This window comes from Bolinopsis microptera, chromosome 9, assembly GCF_026151205.1.
Source record: "Bolinopsis microptera isolate Bmic1 chromosome 9, MBARI_Bmic_1.0, whole genome shotgun sequence".
Taxonomy (NCBI): domain Eukaryota; kingdom Metazoa; phylum Ctenophora; class Tentaculata; order Lobata; family Bolinopsidae; genus Bolinopsis; species Bolinopsis microptera.
In genome coordinates, this window is record NC_087080.1 from 3577148 (window position 1) to 3596002 (window position 18855).

General features: G+C 38.3%; 2 protein-coding genes across 8 annotated transcripts in view; both read left to right on the forward strand.

The window, feature by feature from the left end:
- The window catches only part of LOC134820740 (muscle M-line assembly protein unc-89-like), a 204831-nt gene that overhangs the window by 12958 nt on the left and 173018 nt on the right, over positions 1 to 18855 (forward strand). The window lies entirely within an intron of this gene.
- Positions 1 to 18855, forward strand: part of LOC134821472 (serine/arginine repetitive matrix protein 2-like) — a 44454-nt gene that overhangs the window by 4521 nt on the left and 21078 nt on the right. For 3 of the 7 annotated variants that reach the window (XM_063832223.1, XM_063832224.1, XM_063832225.1), the window contains exons 5-13: positions 91 to 245; positions 2208 to 2323; positions 2660 to 2776; positions 3373 to 3479; positions 4177 to 4266; positions 10411 to 10611; positions 10800 to 10948; positions 15183 to 15265; positions 15896 to 16051. In XM_063832223.1, the coding sequence (XP_063688293.1) occupies positions 91 to 245; positions 2208 to 2323; positions 2660 to 2776; positions 3373 to 3479; positions 4177 to 4266; positions 10411 to 10611; positions 10800 to 10948; positions 15183 to 15265; positions 15896 to 16051 (1174 nt within the window). The remainder of the gene's footprint in view (positions 1 to 90; positions 246 to 2207; positions 2324 to 2659; positions 2777 to 3372; positions 3480 to 4176; positions 4267 to 10410; positions 10612 to 10799; positions 10949 to 15182; positions 15266 to 15895; positions 16052 to 18855) is intronic. The other 4 variants (XM_063832228.1, XM_063832229.1, XM_063832227.1 and 1 more) reach the window with 3 other exon arrangements.

Here is an 18855-nt window from a genome sequence, read left to right on the forward strand (position 1 = left end):
CTTCTTCTTCTGACTGGTCGACTGTAACTTGTAAGCCTCCCTTAAGGTAGCTTTCACCCCGACTTGTTCAGTAAACACGATCTGTTTCAGCCCGATTACCCTCGCCCGCACCATGGTTGATGAGAGCTCATCTCCTCCTACAGCCCTGAATGACACTCAGAAGTTAGGAGTAGTAACTGTGGAGACACTGCCTCCTGAAACTAGTACACTCGACCTGACACGGATCAGACAGCTGTTAAACCAGGGTAAATCTCAGCTGCTTTGTTCTGAAGATAGAAATATTTATTTATAACGATTCTGTCGCTGTGATAATTGAGTACATTGAGAAGCTCAATTTAGTGTAACTAATTACATTATAACACTGATACTTAGAAACGTTCAATTCACTGTGTTTGAAAAAACGCGACGAGGATAATCGGTTTTCATGAGCTTAGTGCTTACTTGTCAACATACGTCCAGTTATAAAGCGCTATTCAGGATCCTCACTGTAGGTCGACACTGAAAGTCGGCTGAACAGTGAGTACCGACTACAGTGTCAACTTACAGTATGATTACCGTTCATGATAATACCGAATAGAATCATTTGTAATCAGCGAGCCCAAATTGTTTACATTTTTCTGTTCTGGCACTGTCTCTTGAAACCCTAACCCTCATTAACCACTGTCATACTCCTTATCACATGTTCCTGATTACATGTTCGCTCCTGAAAACCGCCTGAAAAAGAAAAACCAACGACTTAATTCCTCATGATATTCCGTCAAACACGGTCTAAAATCAGTCAGCTGACAGCTCTAATTACAATTCCATTTAAATAACTAATCTCTAAATTCCACACGCTTGTTACTTGAGTGTATTGACTCTGTATCACGTTATTGTACTGCTTGGCACGTGGAGCCTGTATTTAAATCAGTAGTAGAGAGCGTGTACAGTGTGATAGATGGTCCACCTATTCTAGGATTAGCATAATGGCTTGGTTCTCCCTATACCCTCCCTATACCCTCCTATACGCCCACGTTTTAGCTTCATCTAAGGTCAAGATGGCTAATACATCAGGAGATCAGTTCCTTAGGATTTAGCTCATCACTCGCTCTCACTGCTCTCTCTCTCTCTTTACGTTTACTGCTGTCACACGTACCGTCACACGTGTGCTTTTAATCCTGTACACACCCTTTTCAGTGATTTGTAACTTTCGAATTTTCGGTGAATTACTCGTCTGTTTTGGCTTGGAAATGACCTTCCTTTAATGTTAGTGGCAAGTAGCAACATACAGTGAAAGTGCCTTGTTAGACTGATTTGACACTGAAATCCCAGGAGAAAGCCTCATTTCAGTAGCTGTTATGCCGTTACAATGTCCACGGAGAGAGTAAAGATTGTAGACAGCCAGATCAGTGCATGTCTAGATCACTATCTGCTTGTAGCTTTACTGACAGTTTTCCCAAGAGATTGTCAATATGTCTTTCCTGTCCTCATTAATCATAATGCGGGGATTGTTTAATTTGTCTAATGGTTATTATAATATATTACAATATATTAATATATTAACCCATAGTTTACCAAGATCGAGCAAATAATTCGTCTGTCTTTGCTTAGAATCCAGTTAAAACTTCCACGCAGCTTAGCTGACATGTCACAAAGTAAAATTTAATACATCAAATCCCACGCCTTTTCAAAAATCCGCCATTCTGTCCTTCCCAACTAAATTTCCCTCCTTCCCAACTAAGTTTCCTTCCACCACATATTACTCTATAATGTAGAATTAGTGTCCAGGACGTCCGGCGATGCTCCCTCACTCTGTCCCAATCCCCGGCCCTTCTCCAGTCGTTACCATAACGGACACGAAACATGATAGTTGCCTCTTCGAGAACGTAATGAGATTATCCAGCTATTCTAAAACTCTGACCCTGGGACACGTCGTGCTACCCTGTTTGGAAGGGGGTTTCGTCCAATTTATATTGTGTATTTGTGTTGTGCGTGGTGGTTTTCTCTTTGTTTCAATGTGTTGCTAACGTTAGTTTGGTGTTGGCACAGTATAATGTATTTGTTGGCAAATTGCTATCGATTTAAATCACACATGGCGCTCTTTCGTTCTTATTCTATTTGAATCTAAATGATGACTATCGATCTGAGCTGCCGTTGTAAATTTTCTAATAGTTTTTAATTTGAAACTTGTTACTGAGTCTAGAAATCTTAACAATTATTCCGTTTAGAAAAGGAGAACTGTGTTCTGACGGCTCAGAATACATTGATCAACTCAAATTTGGTCAACACCGCGACTGCAGTAAAAATTAACAAAGTTCTCGACTTCAATGAAGACATTCCCTCGGTAAGAATAATAATATTATTCTTTAATTAATTTTTGAAACTCCTCCCGTATTTACCGAGTTTACTCAGGTTTCATCTCGAAATGATAAAGAGATAATTAATTCCTGTTAAACTTATTTTAAGTAGGAAGTATTAATGGTGGAATCTGAGATGGCGGTTGCCATGACCAGTATTAAGCATAGCAACCACATTACAATTAAAATAACTCGCCCGAACAAACACCTAATGTTCTTTTGCTATTTTTGTTTGATATCAATCCGGGTTCACGCAGTGTTGTCAAGTGTAGCTGTATTTCTGACAGAAAAAAATAGCTGAACCACTTTATTATGTAAATCAGGTAAGAATGGCCGATAGATCAAGAAGAAAAGTGAGAATAGGAGACACTCAAAAAGCTGCAGCAGCAGGAGAAGCTGAAGCTCGAGACCATTGGTCTCCCGTTCCAGTCGAAGTTAATGTATGTTTATTTAAAGTTTTAAATTTTAAACCAACTACGTTTTGTGCTCTTTAAAACGCCATTTGTGCCCTTATTGATAACGGTAACTTTTAAGATTAACGATCACTACATGGTTACTGATACAACCATTACCCGTTTATCACCTGCAAAGCTAGTCTTTACATTGGAACATTGTCTATACCTTGTGGATGTCTAGTAGTCCACTGTGCTAGACATCTACAATGTAATTACAAAACTTGGTGGTTAACAAATCCAGGGTATCTCTCCCTGGATACGGTGTCATTTGTCCCTTTGTGCTGAGGCCCCAGGTGTGGCCTGGCTGCCTGGCTGCCTAGCTGCCTAGCTGCCTGGCTGCCTGGCTGCCTGGCTGCGGGCTAAAGGCTCTCGTTTTCCGAGTGGTTTGCTTGGCAATATGGTGTTTGGCTGGCAGCGTATTTTAAAAATTACTAAAGAAAAAACCTTTTTAAAAGAAAGTGCAGTCAATCCTGAAACAAATTGATAGTGCACTTAATAACCTCCTGCCATCTAATTTTGATCAAGCATTTCTCGAGAAAAATGAAAATTGCTTGCGGAGTAAAACTGTCTTTTTCTTGCAGACTAACCACGTGGTTATGAGTAGTAAACCAGAAAAAAGTAACTCGTTTGAGGCGTCCCCGCCGCGACTCAGGGAAAGCAGCTCGGAGAGTCTCGTGTCACCAAGCAGGTACTGACTTTGTAGTTCAACTAGTTTCTAGGTTTCTTTGTATGTTTGTTTCAGCTCACTTCATTAGACGAATTGGACGGTGGATCTTCTTAGCATTTTCATTAGATTTTCATTACATTCGTGCTGCGGACTTCTAGTTCGAACTCTCATTCACTTAGTTCACGGTCCTTAACTTCATGCTGACTTTAATAGTCTCCCATTATTAATTAACATGCTAATTACATAATTCATACATTATTCGTACTACCTTGTGCTAGTCACAAAATAGGCTGAAATATGTGGTACTCGTCAAAGTTAAGACAAGATTAAGACCTAGCTGGTAAATACGAAATCAAACTCCTAAAACTAAAACTTAATGCCTTTGTTATGTGCGCCGAACATTCGTCAGGATTCTCAGGATTAAGGTATTTCATAGAAAAATCACCTGAACAGAGTATAACTGGCTCTCTTACAAGGCTTTAATAAAGAATAATCTTCATGTTAGACTCTACAATACAATGAGTTGTGGAACTCCAAATCGCTATAATCACCAACATTAAAGTTGATAATTCACCTAGACCAGTCCGCTGTCTGTAACTCTACTTGTTAAGGAGATTCCATATCTCATCTCAAGCTGATTTCTGCGAAGTTTGCTGTTTCTTTTGTTCTGTGAATCTAGTGAGATGTCCATGTTGTCACGTATTAAATTTCGTCTTAGAATAAAGAAGCAGCAGAGTTTGAAGAAAAGAAGTCCGAAGAGTGATGGTGGGAGTGATTCAAAAGACGATAAAACTAAAACTAAGAAAAGGTACAATAAAAGAAAACTTTATATTTTATCATTGATCATGGCATGAATCTCCTTATTTGGTTTGATCTCGTTTCTGTTGATAAAAATTTCAATCTATTCGATGATAGCCAGCAAAGTTCACCCGTCAAACTTCAAAGTAATTATCGCGGACAAAAGTGGCAGAGCTATTGAATTACCTGCTATAACATCTCCATGATTAAATCTGGGAATCGGTTCTATGAGGGATCAGGGGACTGAACATGAAATTTCTAACAACATCAACTTTGATTCTTCAGGGTTGAAACATTTTCACATCAATTGTTTTATGACACTTATTTTATCGACAGCGTGAGTCACAAGTTTCTTAATTACTTGAATTTGCCGCAAATTTCTTCAATGTGTTCGGTATTTCCACCACTGGAAACAGAATTAGAAAATCTATCTTTGTGCGATACAAAATAACTTTGATTGTGTTTCCTTGTGCCTGTAGCTTGTTTGGGTTATTTCTGACTTGTGCGATATACGTTCAATGTACTCATGCAAACAAAACAACCAACACTTAACTTGGACTCTACAATCATGACCTTATATTAGCCTATTTTAGTGCAAGTTATGACACGTGTTTATTAGCTGCTACTTAAACATACTTAACAAGTTACTGATTTGCACAATGACCCCCAACATATTTTCTGGCTCTATGCTTCTTTCTTGCTCATTGTTTCAGTTTGCGAGCTTTTGAAAGCTTTATATTGCAGTAGTGGGCCTCGTAACATACCATTAACCATTATTGTGTGCAATAGTGTAATATCTTGATTGTTATTATAAACTGCGATTTGTTGCTTGTTATCTATAATTACATAATTAGTTAATTACCTTGTTATTATTATTTTGTATGATATGGGTTGTAGACTGTACGATAACTTTAGTGACTATCACACTATCACCATTGTAGTCCAGTGACCAATACAACTGTTTAAATAGTGGTATAATCATAATTATAGGTGGTATAATAATTATTATAGTAATTATAGTGTAATTATAGTGATCATGTGATTACATTCTAGAAGGAAAGATATCAAATTAATCGCGTGCATGGACTATGTAAAAAGATCAATCCTAACATGTGATTAAAAGTTTTTCATATAACTATAAGAAACAGATATTGATCAAAGAACTTGCTGTGCTTCACTTGCTTGTTAGTTGTTATAATACTTATAATATAAGTACCGACTGACTCAGATCAAAAGTTTTAAATCGTATTAAAACGGACACAAACGGCATTATTTTTCAATTGCTTTTGTTCTTTGGTTCTGACTTGGCAACCTTATGCAGTTATTTCCTTACTTTAGTATTCAGTTGGTGATATTTTTGAGAATTCTTATATTTATTATATAATATAATAAATATAAGATCTTTGGTTATATATATAACCAAAAATCTTCGTATCAGTATAAGATATTTTATCCTCTAACAGTTTAAACTTTATTTGGAGTTAGGAGAGTAATAGTTTAAACCTTGTAAGGAGTTGATAGCTTGTATAAATGTTATATTTCTTTGAATATTTAAGTGCGTTTATTTGGAGCTTCGTTGGCTTTCATAATCCCAGCGTTACCTCAAATTTGGGTGTTATGTTCGCCGTCCTAAAATTTGTATTTCTTAGTCATAAGAAAGTAAGATTAAACTGTAAATCATATTTATATTAATCAGTTAATCAACGATTTTAATATTTCTGCCTCTAGGTTAAAAACTAAGAATGCTGATTCAATTTTTCTGTCTCCTTTTCATCAACATCCTGACCTGCAAAGCCTACATCACACAACAAGAAGTCTGCAAGTCTAACGTAGTCGTGAGAGCTGTCATCCTCCCAAAGAGCACACTTCACCACGGACATGGAAAACTAACCGTCCCAAAATTCTACAGACTCTTCGAGATCAAGATACAAGAAATCTTCAAAGACGACCTCAAGACTGGATGGTACGAAAACAGCGTACACTCTGCGATAAGCAAAGACACCTCCTTCAACCCTGATGCGGATGGATGCGACATTCCTGTCAGCAACAAGCCAACAGAAGCGCTCCTCTACTTCGACAGTTTGGGCAAGGTAAAAAGGACCTGCAAGTACTGGAGTGACGTCACAAGTTTCGAGAAGAAAGCTCTGAGGAAGGATCTGTACGACTGTGACTGTGATTTGGACCGTTGTTTTGATCCTGTGAGTAGAAAGAGGGGCAAGCCTGACTGTGATATGAAGAAGATGAACATGATCCGGTGCACGAGGGATGCTGACTATAAATGTGTCTGGAAGGGAGCGCAGAAGACGTGCCTTGCTTGCAATAGTTACAGTCCAGCCAAGAAACATTGCGCTAGTATGTGGTTCTGATGAGATCTAGGGGGCTACAACTTTCTGGAACTTTCTAGAACTTTGCACCTTCTTACATAAAATGGAGAGATGTGGCTAGAGTTTTGAGAAACTATAAGTATAGGTTACGACTGCACTGATAGGAACTGACTTGGTCTTCAAAAAAACAACTTAGAAAAGATGAAGAGATTTTAATGATTACTTTTCTTTGTAAGTTATAAGTTTATGATAATTCCTCTGAATGCCCACTTCTAAATCGTTGTATTTTAGTCATTGCTTCGTGTCTTAAGTGTAGAAAATGTGCAAGTAGTAAGCATGATATTTCTGATTAATAAATTTAATATTCTACAGTTTTGAAGTAAACTACATTATCATATTATTATATTATGTTTTGTAGTTCATTAATTATATTATGTTTAGGCAAATACGTTAAAAAGAGGAAAATATGATAGTTATTTATGTAAAATTCGTTTAAATCTGCCAATGACGGTCTTAAGCTCGTGTCCTCAACCGTGCGTTTTATTTGTGTATACATAATGAGTTTTCATTGCTGTATTGAGTATTGACGGGTTTCCGATATTGTGGCTTCAAATTACTAGTTATAAAGCCAAAAAGATAAAATCTTAAATTTCGATTCTTGTTAGGAGAGAGTAATCTTGTTCACCCATTAAAATCCACATAACCAGAACAATCTAACCTAACCAGTGGGCTCAGCCAGTCGCACATAATTGAGAATAGAAAGAGTTTGTTAATGGTGAAGGATGGAATTATATATCTGGCCCCGGTTGATATTGGATAATGATATGCCTGGCTCCAGTTGGTTCCAGTAGATTTGTCATGTTGCTTTATGACGGGTTGATGGGATTGTTTTATAGTTTGAATTATAATTAACCAAATAAACTTGGCTCCAGTTGTTATAATACATAAAATAACATAATATTATTATGTTGCTCTTTCCGGTCACTATCTTAGTACCTCATTCAACTCCTTTAATCACGGTCATCCGCTACATGTCTTTGATCTACAACAAATGCAATAGAATTGAGTCTGAGGCTTTGAAATTCAGCCAGCCTTAACTATAACTTTATGTCAGTGATTGTGTTAAGATGCTACATGATGCTGCTAACTATCGAGCATCACAATCACGGGTATTGAGATGTTGCCAAGTCACGTGATCACTTATAGGTTATAAGGTTATCGCGGATAATTTGGTCATTTAAAACTTGGTTTCTTTTAGCGTGAGTTGTCTCCAGTCGTGGATATTATAGCTCAGTTAATTAGTTATGCATAATTTAACTTATCGATTAGAATTCTTGGGATTTTATCGACCAGCCATCCACCGAACCCAAAAAAGTTTGTTGTAGCATTCTTCTGATATACAATCGCTCGATTGTTCGATTCATTACGCAACAAAAATTACGAAATAATAGAACCCTAAATTGCGTACAGAATGCTATTTCAGTTTCCTTGATACGTAGAATTTATTCCTGACCTTTTATTCTTAGAATGAAGTCGCACAATGACGTTAATCTGTCCGCAATACCTTATTATCAGCTTCTAAGATCAAATTTTAATCATCTGGATTAAACTTAGATTATCACAATGGGACTAACAAGATTATTCTCAGATTATCGGCTGTTTAAAGCTAATTGTGATCGCCCCCGCCCCTCACCTATACAACCTATTATATTCTCTTCACATTCCTCTCCCAGAATTCTAATCTGACAGGAGGTGGGCCTACCCGTATTCTTCAGTTTGAAACAATTCTCGAATTAGAAGTCTAAAGAACAATCCAGCGGAATTCCTCTGAATTTCTCACTTTGTATCACACTTTATAACTGTATTACTAATATCGTTTACTGGATTATGGCTTCTGAACAGTGAACACCCTAATGATTGTGACGATCGCTGTGACGTCAAAGGTCATGTATTTTCACCTAATTCGTTAATTTCAAACTTAACACTTACGTCAGCCTTGAACCAACTTCGTATAAATAGGGCGGATGATATCTTGTCCTCATCAGATTTGGAGTTGTGACTTAAGTTCATCTGAATCAGTTCACTCTGTGTTTAACCTTAGTTGTTTTTTTGCCCCGTTGTTCATTGCATGTTATTTTACTTCTTAATGGTTTCCTGGTTTTCGTGCTATTGGGTACATTCGGTCATCAAGTTATCATATGGTTTTAAATGCTAGTTCAATTTATTCTAAAACGCTTTTACTCATAAACGTTTTTATTATTTAAATAATTTTGGAGGCATTAAATTATTAATTATATCCCCTATTATCAAACAAATTTCTTGAATCAATAACCAATCCTACCTCTAGGTCACAATCTAGAAATGTTGACTCTTTTCTGTCTCCTTTTCATCAACATCCTGACCTGCAAAGCCTACATCACACAACAAGAAGTCTGCAAGTCTAACGTAGTTGTGAGAGCTGTCATCCTCCCAAAAGACTCCTTAATCGGACAACTCACCAAACCAACTGTCCCTAGATTCTACAGACTCTTCGAGATCAAGATATTAGAAGTCTTCAAAGATGATCTCTCTACAGGCTGGGATAACAACAGTGTGCACTATTCGATAACCAAAGATACCTCCTTCAACCCTGATGCGGATGGATGCGACATTCCAGATAGCGACAACCCTACTGAAGCTCTCCTCTACTTCGACAGTTTGAACAAAGTAAAGAGGCAATGCAAAGTTTGGACGGACTTGACAAAGTTCGAGAAAAAGGCTTTGAAGAAGGATCTGTACGACTGTTCGTGTGATTTGGACCTGTGCTATGATCCTATCACTAGGACGAAAGGCAAGCCTAACTGTGATAGAGCGAAGATGAACATGATACTCTGCACCAAGGGGCAGCACAACAACCAATGTGTGTGGAGAGGTTCCAGGAAGACTTGTCTTTCCTGCAATGCGTACAGCAAAAGAAAAGATTTTTGCAAACAACCTTTTAATAGGTGGAACTAGTTCGAGAATTGAGATCTACGAGGGTTGGAAGTAAGGTTAGGCGCAGAAAGTTTTCCAACGAAAAACTGTCAGTTTTAGTGTTTAGATTTTATTGTATTGCTGTATTTATGAATTTGTGGACAATTTATTTGACTATTTATTCTCAATGTTTTTAATTCTGTTTTCCGATTCCATTAGATTTAGGCTTACTTAGGATTACTAGAATGACCATTTGCATTATATATGCGTTTTTCTTGATGCTCATAATTGCAATTTTTCAAAGATTTTGATTTTCGCATGCTTGAATGTTGAAAATTTGTTTACAATGTCAATTGTTAAGTTCTTTTAAAGACATGAATTGTGTGTTTTCCTTTTCACTTATCGGTCATATCATATGGAAAAAGATCCACTCACAAAACTCAATATGAGTAAACTTTTATAGTAGACTCAATATGAGTTTACTATAAAAAATAGCTCAATACTAAACTAATATTGTGTATATTTTTTAACAATCTAAAATTCTAAATGTCTACAAAAATCTTGGAAAAAGGCTAAGCTTGCAAATTAAATTATCAGATGATGATACTAAAGTTAACTAATACTTACTATACAAGTAAAGTTCGCAGTATTTAATACAATCAGTAGTCAGTATACTAACCAACATTTTGAACTACGTACTATAAAAGTTTAAAAGTTGATTCTAGCGCGGCAAAAAAAACACTGAGCTATGGGACCATCAAAACTTGCTGCATTGATATAACTGGATCATTCACTGGTAAAACTTACCTTGATTTAAACTTACAGAACTTCGCAAAAAATAAATAATATCCTAAATAAATAATGCTAAAATTGTGCAGGACACCAGAGAAAAAGCCGACTTCTCCAGTCCAGATCGTATCTAAAAGTGCACCACCACCGCACAGTGCAACGTCCCCAAACAGTGCACCACCAGCAGATAGTGCACCTAAACTGGGCGACAGTTTTACTGAACACCGCTACCCGTCCTTACTGAAGGTACCTGCTATCAAGGAGGATGAAGACTCACCTATTGATAATGGGTTAGTACTTTAAAAGCAGGTTACTGGTAGTACTGTAGCAAGGAAGTGCTGAAACCAAAGATTTCTGTGCTAGTAGTTCGTAGTTTAATATCACAAGTGCTGAATATCTGGACTGGTGTCTACACCTAAGCCTGCTGTCTGCTGAAGTCGCATCAGTTCGCATATCTAATAGTAATCTGGATCCCCAGAGCAGAAGAGGTTGATCCAATAAGGGCATCAAGGAGTCCCTCAGGACGGAAGATAAGTCCTCGGAATAACCTGGTGAACATGGCAACTAGCCCGGTACCTACTCCACGTCCGGTCTCTACTCACAGCATGGCTACTTCTCCTGTCAGAGGTTTGTTATTATTCTTCCTATTGAGATGTTAAAGGACCAGTTAACTGAAAAATTTGTAGTCTCCAATTTGGCTAAGATTTAAATCAGCTGTGACAAACTGGTAAAGAATCGTATCGCCGAAAGAACCAACTCTCTAGCGTACGTGTAACGCGTGTTATTGCAATAATAAGCTGTGGCCTCGTGACGTCACGAAGTCCCTCAGTGCGCGCTGGCATAGCGTAATACGTTGCAAATGTTTATCGTTGTCATTAAAACACATGTAACTCACTCAAATTTTAGAATTATGACTATTACCCTAGTTCTCCCAAATCCTTATAGTTTTGGCTATCATCCTAACTAAAGGAATAGCTGATTGGATGTACAGTGCTCACGTCATGATTTTAAACAGTGATATAGCTTCTTGAACAGTGGCGGGTGAATGTAGGTTAGAAAGTTTCTGCTATTACAGTTCTTATGTCATATGTGATAATTTCGGATTGTTTTCATTGCTTAATTACACAAGCAGCCAGCAGGGAGACTGTACCGATTATTTTTCCCCAGTCCATGAAACTCTAACGAATTTAGAAAGGATCTAGATAAGTAGGAGTTTGTTCAATTCCGAGAGCAATTATATTTATAGCATAGCGAAATTTCTAATTTTAATCCGCATGTGTCAGCCAGTATAGGAGACAAGAAGTCTGGCTACTTTACGGCCGTTCCTCTGGAACCATCAGTAGAAGTAGCTTCTATCAGAACAGTGCCGTGGGAACAGAATTCCCGCCAAAATACCCGGTCTACCAAATAGTAATACAGATTGGAGTTCGAGTGTATGGTGTGCGGTGTGTTTTGAATTAGACTTGCGGCTTACCTAGTTGTTATCCTAATTGCATTATCATCGGTACATACTTACTTTGTTACTTTGTTACTTTGTAGGGCTTCATAGAATCCTCTATCGGGCCATCGAAAAAGTCGACCCCCCGGACAGTGTAGAAACTGTTTTATCACCACTCCAATCCAGCAAGGAGTTTCCATTCCGACGGTTGTATCCTGGAGCTGGAGGCTCGTCCGGAAATGACTTCACGAAGTTCGTTAAAGCTGCTTTGAATTGCATAGGATCCTCGATGGTGTGCATATGTGTTGGGATTACATTCCATAATCGAGGTCCGGTTACTGCAAATGAGTTGTCATGTAGTGCTTGATTACGTTGACTGCTGGACTTAGCTATACTGGGCACAACTGCTTTTTGACCATGTCTGAGAGTCACCGAGAACTGGATACCAATATCATTAGGGCACTTGCAATGCAGAACTTTCCACATGTTAATGATTAAATATCGTTCTCTTCTTCTTTGCAATGACATCAGATCTAGGGCCTTTAATCTCTGCCAGTAGTTGAGGTGCATTATTAAATCAAAGTTCTAAACAAGGGATAGTTTAAAAAACAACGCCCAAGTCTAATCTTTCCCTAAAACAAAAACTAAAAATTAAAAACTTCATTGCAATTTCCGCCAATATCTCTTGTCATAACTCAAATTACGGAGATAATGCAGGTCAAAGATATTATTTAAATAAAGATTTCTTTTACATAAATCATGCACAATCAGCGAGAATAGATTGCTTTGGGGTCTTCCTCTTCTCCCTGGTAAGTCCAGTGTATTGATGGCAAAAATGAGGGAAGAAAACGCTGGTCCGTCAATAGGACCCCGCAAAACATGTCCTAACATTCTCCACCGACTACGGGCCACTTTTTCTGACAATGGTTCAGCATTGCAGCGTTTATACAAGTTTTTGTTGGAGATGACTCCTGGGTACTTTATATTCAAAATAGTGCGAAGATGTCTGCGGTGAACAACATCTTGTTTTTCAAGGATTATTTTGGGGACGGCCCAACAGGATGAGTTGTACATAAGAACCGATACGACTAAAGCATTATACAGTATTAGACGTTTGTTTAGGGGCAGTTTATCACTCCAGGCCTTCTTGTAATTGTTAAAGGCAGCATATCCCAGGTTTATGCGACGCTGAATATCAGCTTTGCTACACAAGACGGACCCTAGAGTGATACTTTTCCTCCATGCTTCATTCCCCGACACTAATTTTCCATCACTGTCGACTTCACCCGTACTAGCTAAATAAACATGAGTGAAGTCCGTTTTGTCTTCATTGACAAAGAGGTTCCATTTCTCGAGTATAGCTGTTGCCTGGGTCAAAATAGCTCTCAAGTTGTCTTCCTCTTCATCATTGAAGTCAACATCATCAGCATATTCAGTGTCAAGTGGAAGGCCAGCAATAGTAATCGGGGGGATCGGCCTATCTAAACTGATTGTTATAGTCCATCTAAGTTCATTCAAAGCACCAGCCAAGACAAGGGTGAACAGACAGCCGGATAGACAGTCACCTTGGAAAGCTCCAAGGAGACTTAAAAACTCGGCTGAAAGAACTCCATTTACCTTCACCCGTAGCTTTGTGTTGGACAACAACAACCGGACAATCCTCAGCTCATCCTCAGTACAGCCACACAGTTTCAGGAGTTCAAGAATCGTAGTGCGTTTGATCGTGTCAAATGCACTAGACATATCAATGCCCATGCGATGATACTCCCATTTCTTTCTTTGGACAACTGACAGTAGAACTCGCTGACACCAAACAATGTCAGCACAAGAACGAGCGCGTTTATATGCGCACTGCCATGGACCAGTGAAGGCGTTCACTTTTTCTTCTATCCTTTTAAGAGTAGCCATAGACAGAATTTTTCTGGCTGCATTGGACAAGGTGAGTGGACGTAAATTCTTCAGAGGACCAATAGGTTTTTTTGGCTTCTGTAAGGGTGTTATAGTAGCCTCTCCAATGGAAATGGGGAAAGTATGTGTCTCGAAACAACTGTTGATGATTCCAGCATAATGTTCATGGACTGTACTAACTATAGTTGAGGTGCATAACATAAATAAAATACTGGTAAGTTTAAATACCAAGTGCAAACGTGTTCAGTCGATCGACCCACTGAACAACTATAGAACTTCCAAGACCCTATTATTCTTTGGCCATATATTACGGCACGATCGATTGTTAGATGGTTAAAGTTAAACGACATTTCACGTAAAACATTGTCGCCACAGGTTGATCATGGACACTAACAGCTTAATTTGAGATAAATGACTTATGAGTTTCTCTAAAGTTAACTCTAAAGTTGTGCAGTCCAGTCATTTTTGGACATTTATGGAAATGAACCTGCAAATGTTCAGATACTAACGAAACTTTGCACAGACCTTCCCGAAGGTGTGAATAAACGATTTTCGTTTGGAGACATTTTTTTGACAGTGGAGAAAACCCAGGAGGGCCACGCCCATATTGACCCAATAACGTAACCGACCCCTTGCTTCTGAAGGTCGTAGAGACTTCGAAATAGGCTTAAACGAAGCCGCATATGCATGTTTATATAGGAGTTATTGAGCAACACATGGCCTAAAATCCATACTTTTCGAGAAATTCGCCAAAAACCATTTTGGGCGTGGTGCTGAGCCCATTTTCGATAGGATTGTGATAGAGTCTTTAGACAGGGTGCAAAAGAACTGCAATTAGCATATTAACATATGACTTACGAACAAACATATGCCTTAAAGTGCTTACTTTTTCAGTTATTGGCGAAAAACTGATTTTCGGTTCCAGAAATCATGCAAAACTATGGGTATCTGGTAAATTGGGCTATGAAGGCCCTAAAGGTTTTTAAATGTGTGCAAATTGTGCAGAATGGCCATGTTTATATACAACTTATGAAGCAACATGTACCCTAAATTACTTACTTTTCGAGTTATTCGGGGAAAAACATTGTATTATGTCCATTTTCTACCTGTAAAATACAGTCTCACGGGCTCCTCTGCGCGCGCAAGGGACTTCGTGACGTCATCGCCAAAATAATACAAACGCTATTTACACGCGTTAGAGAGCAGTTAGAGATTTAGGAATTTTGACTCGTTGCTTAGTTTGTTATTTGTCACAATCTGTCAAAATATGAGGATAACTTTTTTTTCAGTTAACTGGTCCTTTAAACTCATTTCTTGAGTCGTAGTACGGGTTTTTTGGAATCGTGGAAAATCGCCGTTCTATAATAATTATACTGCAGGAATACTTGCCAAATTTATTATGGCATCGTATCTAGATTGTTTGGGCACCAGGTCTATTCTGATGACAGTTTTCTTTTGAATGGAATGCGAGAATAGTTTTAATATTCCGAAATAACGATTATACCCTCCCTTCAGCTTTACAGGGACCCGTAAAAGGACTAGCTATTGAGAAAAAAGAAGGACACCATTCGTATGACAGACAATATACTGATCAAGAGGTATTGGTTCTAGATTTTCCAGTTTTCAATTAGCTGTCAAATGGCGATCATTAGCTATCAATTAGCAATCATTAGCTATCAAAAGGCAATTATCATCACTATTCGTCATTTATCCGATAATTATTATATTTATGTACTGGTGAGAATTGCAAGATACTTAAAAAATCTCTCACCAAAATTTCAATTTAACTTTGTCATAACGGACAGAACAAGGAAAAGAGATTGTACTGTAGTGCCATTACTATGTGTATATTCCCCTAGTTGATAATAAATGCGGAGTCGAAACTAAAATATGTAGGCGACAGTCTTGCTTCTTTTTTGTTTGTTTGAGAAGCACAGTTATTTACAAATTGCAAAGTTTGCAGTTCAGAAGTCTGAACGAGTTTGTGTTTTTGGTCCTTCTCCTCCTATAGAGTATTCTGTGCAGTGTACCGTGTTACTATAGAGTACTTTAATACTTTCATAACAAGCTAAAACAGTGTTAGACAATTACTCCAGTCTAAATCAATTAATTGTTAACGTTTTTAGTATCAATAAAAAGACGATGACCCTTAGTTAAAGTGTCAGGATAAAGTGTTGCGGGATAAAAGACCAATCAGCTATAATTCTATCATCACGTTTTAATTTCAGCTAAAAGATCGTCTAGAAAGCCTGATAGTTGGTGGACACTACCCGTTTGCTAGAGTTGAACAGAAGTCCTATGCTATTGCTGATCCTGATGGCAACAAGGAGGATAAAGAAACAGATAAACAAGTCGGTACCTGGATTCGTGCCAACTTTCCCAGCGTAAGTTTGTTTAGAACTGTCGCTAAGAATAAGATCACTAAAAATAACATCGTTATTAATCATCAAATAACTGAAGAGTGGATAGCTATAATACCAACTTTTAACGTCTGTTATTTGAGGCATCATGTAGCCGGTGGGCCCGACATGATACGACACACCTCGACACGTCGGGGTTTTGTCGGGGTTTTGTCGGGGTTTGTCGGGGTTTGTCGGGGTTTGTCGGGGTTTGTCGGGGTGTGTCGGGGTGCGTCGGGGTTTGTCGGGGTTTGTCAGGGTTTATCGGGATTCGTTAATAATGGATGAAAAGTGATTGGAAGTTGCCTAAAGAAGATTGATCAATGGTATAATGGCGCAGGAGGGTCAACCTGAAAAAAACAGTGCTTGACCCTCCTGCCCCACACATGGATCAGGAGGCTCATTTCAGAAAAAGAGTGCTTGACCCTCCTGCCCCGCACATGGATTACAGGGGTCATTTGAAGCCACAAGACCATGTGCACGTATCACTACAGCGCGCGATAAGTATGCGCGTGATTACATAAAATCTTACCGCGCGAAGAGCGAGAGTTGGTACAATGTGGCACACGAGTCACGTCAGGCAGTAGTTGATAAAGTTTTTAAAGTTGTTTTTAAAATATTGAATTATTTAGTACATTGAATTATGTAGTAGTGTCAAATTACCTGGGAACTGTTTGATACTTTGATGCTGAAATATTGTTATTTTATTTCTAAAAACATCAAGTTCTTGTTTTGGGAACTAAGATCTCTCTCGAATTGATCTTTTTTGGACATTGATTCATTGTACTTTAGAAGGCATTGTGATTGATTTGGAGAGTTTTGTAAGGTTTCATAATTTTTATGTAAGTTTTGTTTTGAAATTTTTTGATCGATAGATCCCAAAAGTTCCAAACTTGTCTTAACTGTCCAATCTCCACTCCTTCCCGCCCTTTACTCCTTTACCGCAATGCCCAAATATCGTGAAAGATGCACACATTGGGAGTGTGGACGTTGCCGCTTTGAGAACAAAGGCCACCTCAGAAGCACATGTTCAAGTTGTGGTGCCCCAAAGTCTGAGGGGACCTCAATCCAAGTATATGGAGACGAGTGGAGGTGCAAGTCTTGTGCCTATCCCAACTTCTCCTACAGGAAGAATTGTAATAAGTGTGGGAGAAAGGAAGAGACAGAAGAAGAGAAGAAGGCGAGAGAGGATGAATGGGATAGGAGGGTGAAAGAGGCTGAGGAGGAAGCAGTAAAGACCAGGATAGAAGATGCTGAGCAGCTCATAGATGACGATGAGAGGGCTCTTGAGCTTGGGTGGCCTGTGGACTGGAGAGAAAGCGGTCATTATAGTGACGAAATGCTAATGCTGATCATGGACGAAACAGCGGAGGATAGGGAGAAGCAGAGGGAGAGGCGTAGGAAGAAGAAGGAGCTTGAGGGAGACGCTATTCAGAAGGAGATTGAAGGTGAAACTGAAAAAGAGATGGATAAGGAGGGCGATGATAAGTCGCAAGGAGAGAATGAAAAACATTGAGTACGTAATGAGCGGATCTATGTTAATATACTGGCCAGTACATTACCAATTATCATATTTTGATATCATTATAATTGTGATGCAATATAATAGATATTACATTGTTTTTTATTATTTTAACAATAACAAAAGGCTACACGTTAAATCTTCTTACATTGGGTTGCAGTTTTTAGTGTTCGACACATGTAGAAAATTATCAATGATAATTAAGAATATTTGTTTAAATTTTACAAATTGCATGATATTTTGGCCTTTGGGATACGTGTACTTCTAAGTTGTATAATGCCTTGTAAAGTACATTTTAAAAGTTACTTAGTATTAGTAATACTTTTGAAACTTTCAACAACTTTTATACGTATGTATGTATGTTTTTAAAAATACATGATACAAATTTTATTGTTTTTATTCAGCATCGCTTGTTTCATTGAATTGGATTTAGGCAAGTATTGGTAAGGAAGTGAACCGATGCGGCGTAGCAAAGCCTGACGCAACACTCCTTTCTTTTCATCCTGTGGCTCTTACTGTCTCCCACTCTTGCTCTTTTGGTCTCTTGCGCTGCGCTCTTGCTTTCTCACACTCTTGCAGTCCCGTCCGGTATCGTACTCTTCTCTCGTGCTCATAGCTTCATAGTGCGTATTAGATTATTATTATACTGAGTGCACAGTTTTAACAAGAATTGCGCCCGTTGTTTCGTTTTGGCGGACGCTAGATTTCCATTCACTATAACTATAAATATAAGCTCTAATCAGCTCACTTCATAATAATAATATACACAGAGTACATTATACTACGCATGCCATGTACAAATTGGGCTTATTACCTAATACTGTACATAACATAGCATACATTAAAATACACTCGCGCCGCAGTTTTAATACTTTCAACACTACTATATAACAAATAATTTGAGGATGTACAATGAATGCACAATGACCATGAATCTCTAAACTCGTTGGCAATGGGGTAGCCTGTGTGGAACCTGCAGGGGTGGTGGAACAGAAGACTTGCTGATGGCCCTGCTTGAGAGTTGAGTACTTGTTGTGCTGTTGTTATGTAAACACACTTCACTCATCCTCACAGTCATCACAGTCACCACACCTGGAGGGCTCACAGCATTGTGTATTCATGGTGCTCCCTCCGGCCATCATAAAAATAGTAGTGTTGAAAGTATTCAAATTGTATCTTATCTGTCTTATTGAAATATACCCAGATTTGATATTGACTAATTAACACCCTTTCAGCTTTGCTATTTGGGCTTCCCAGCCCTCACCTT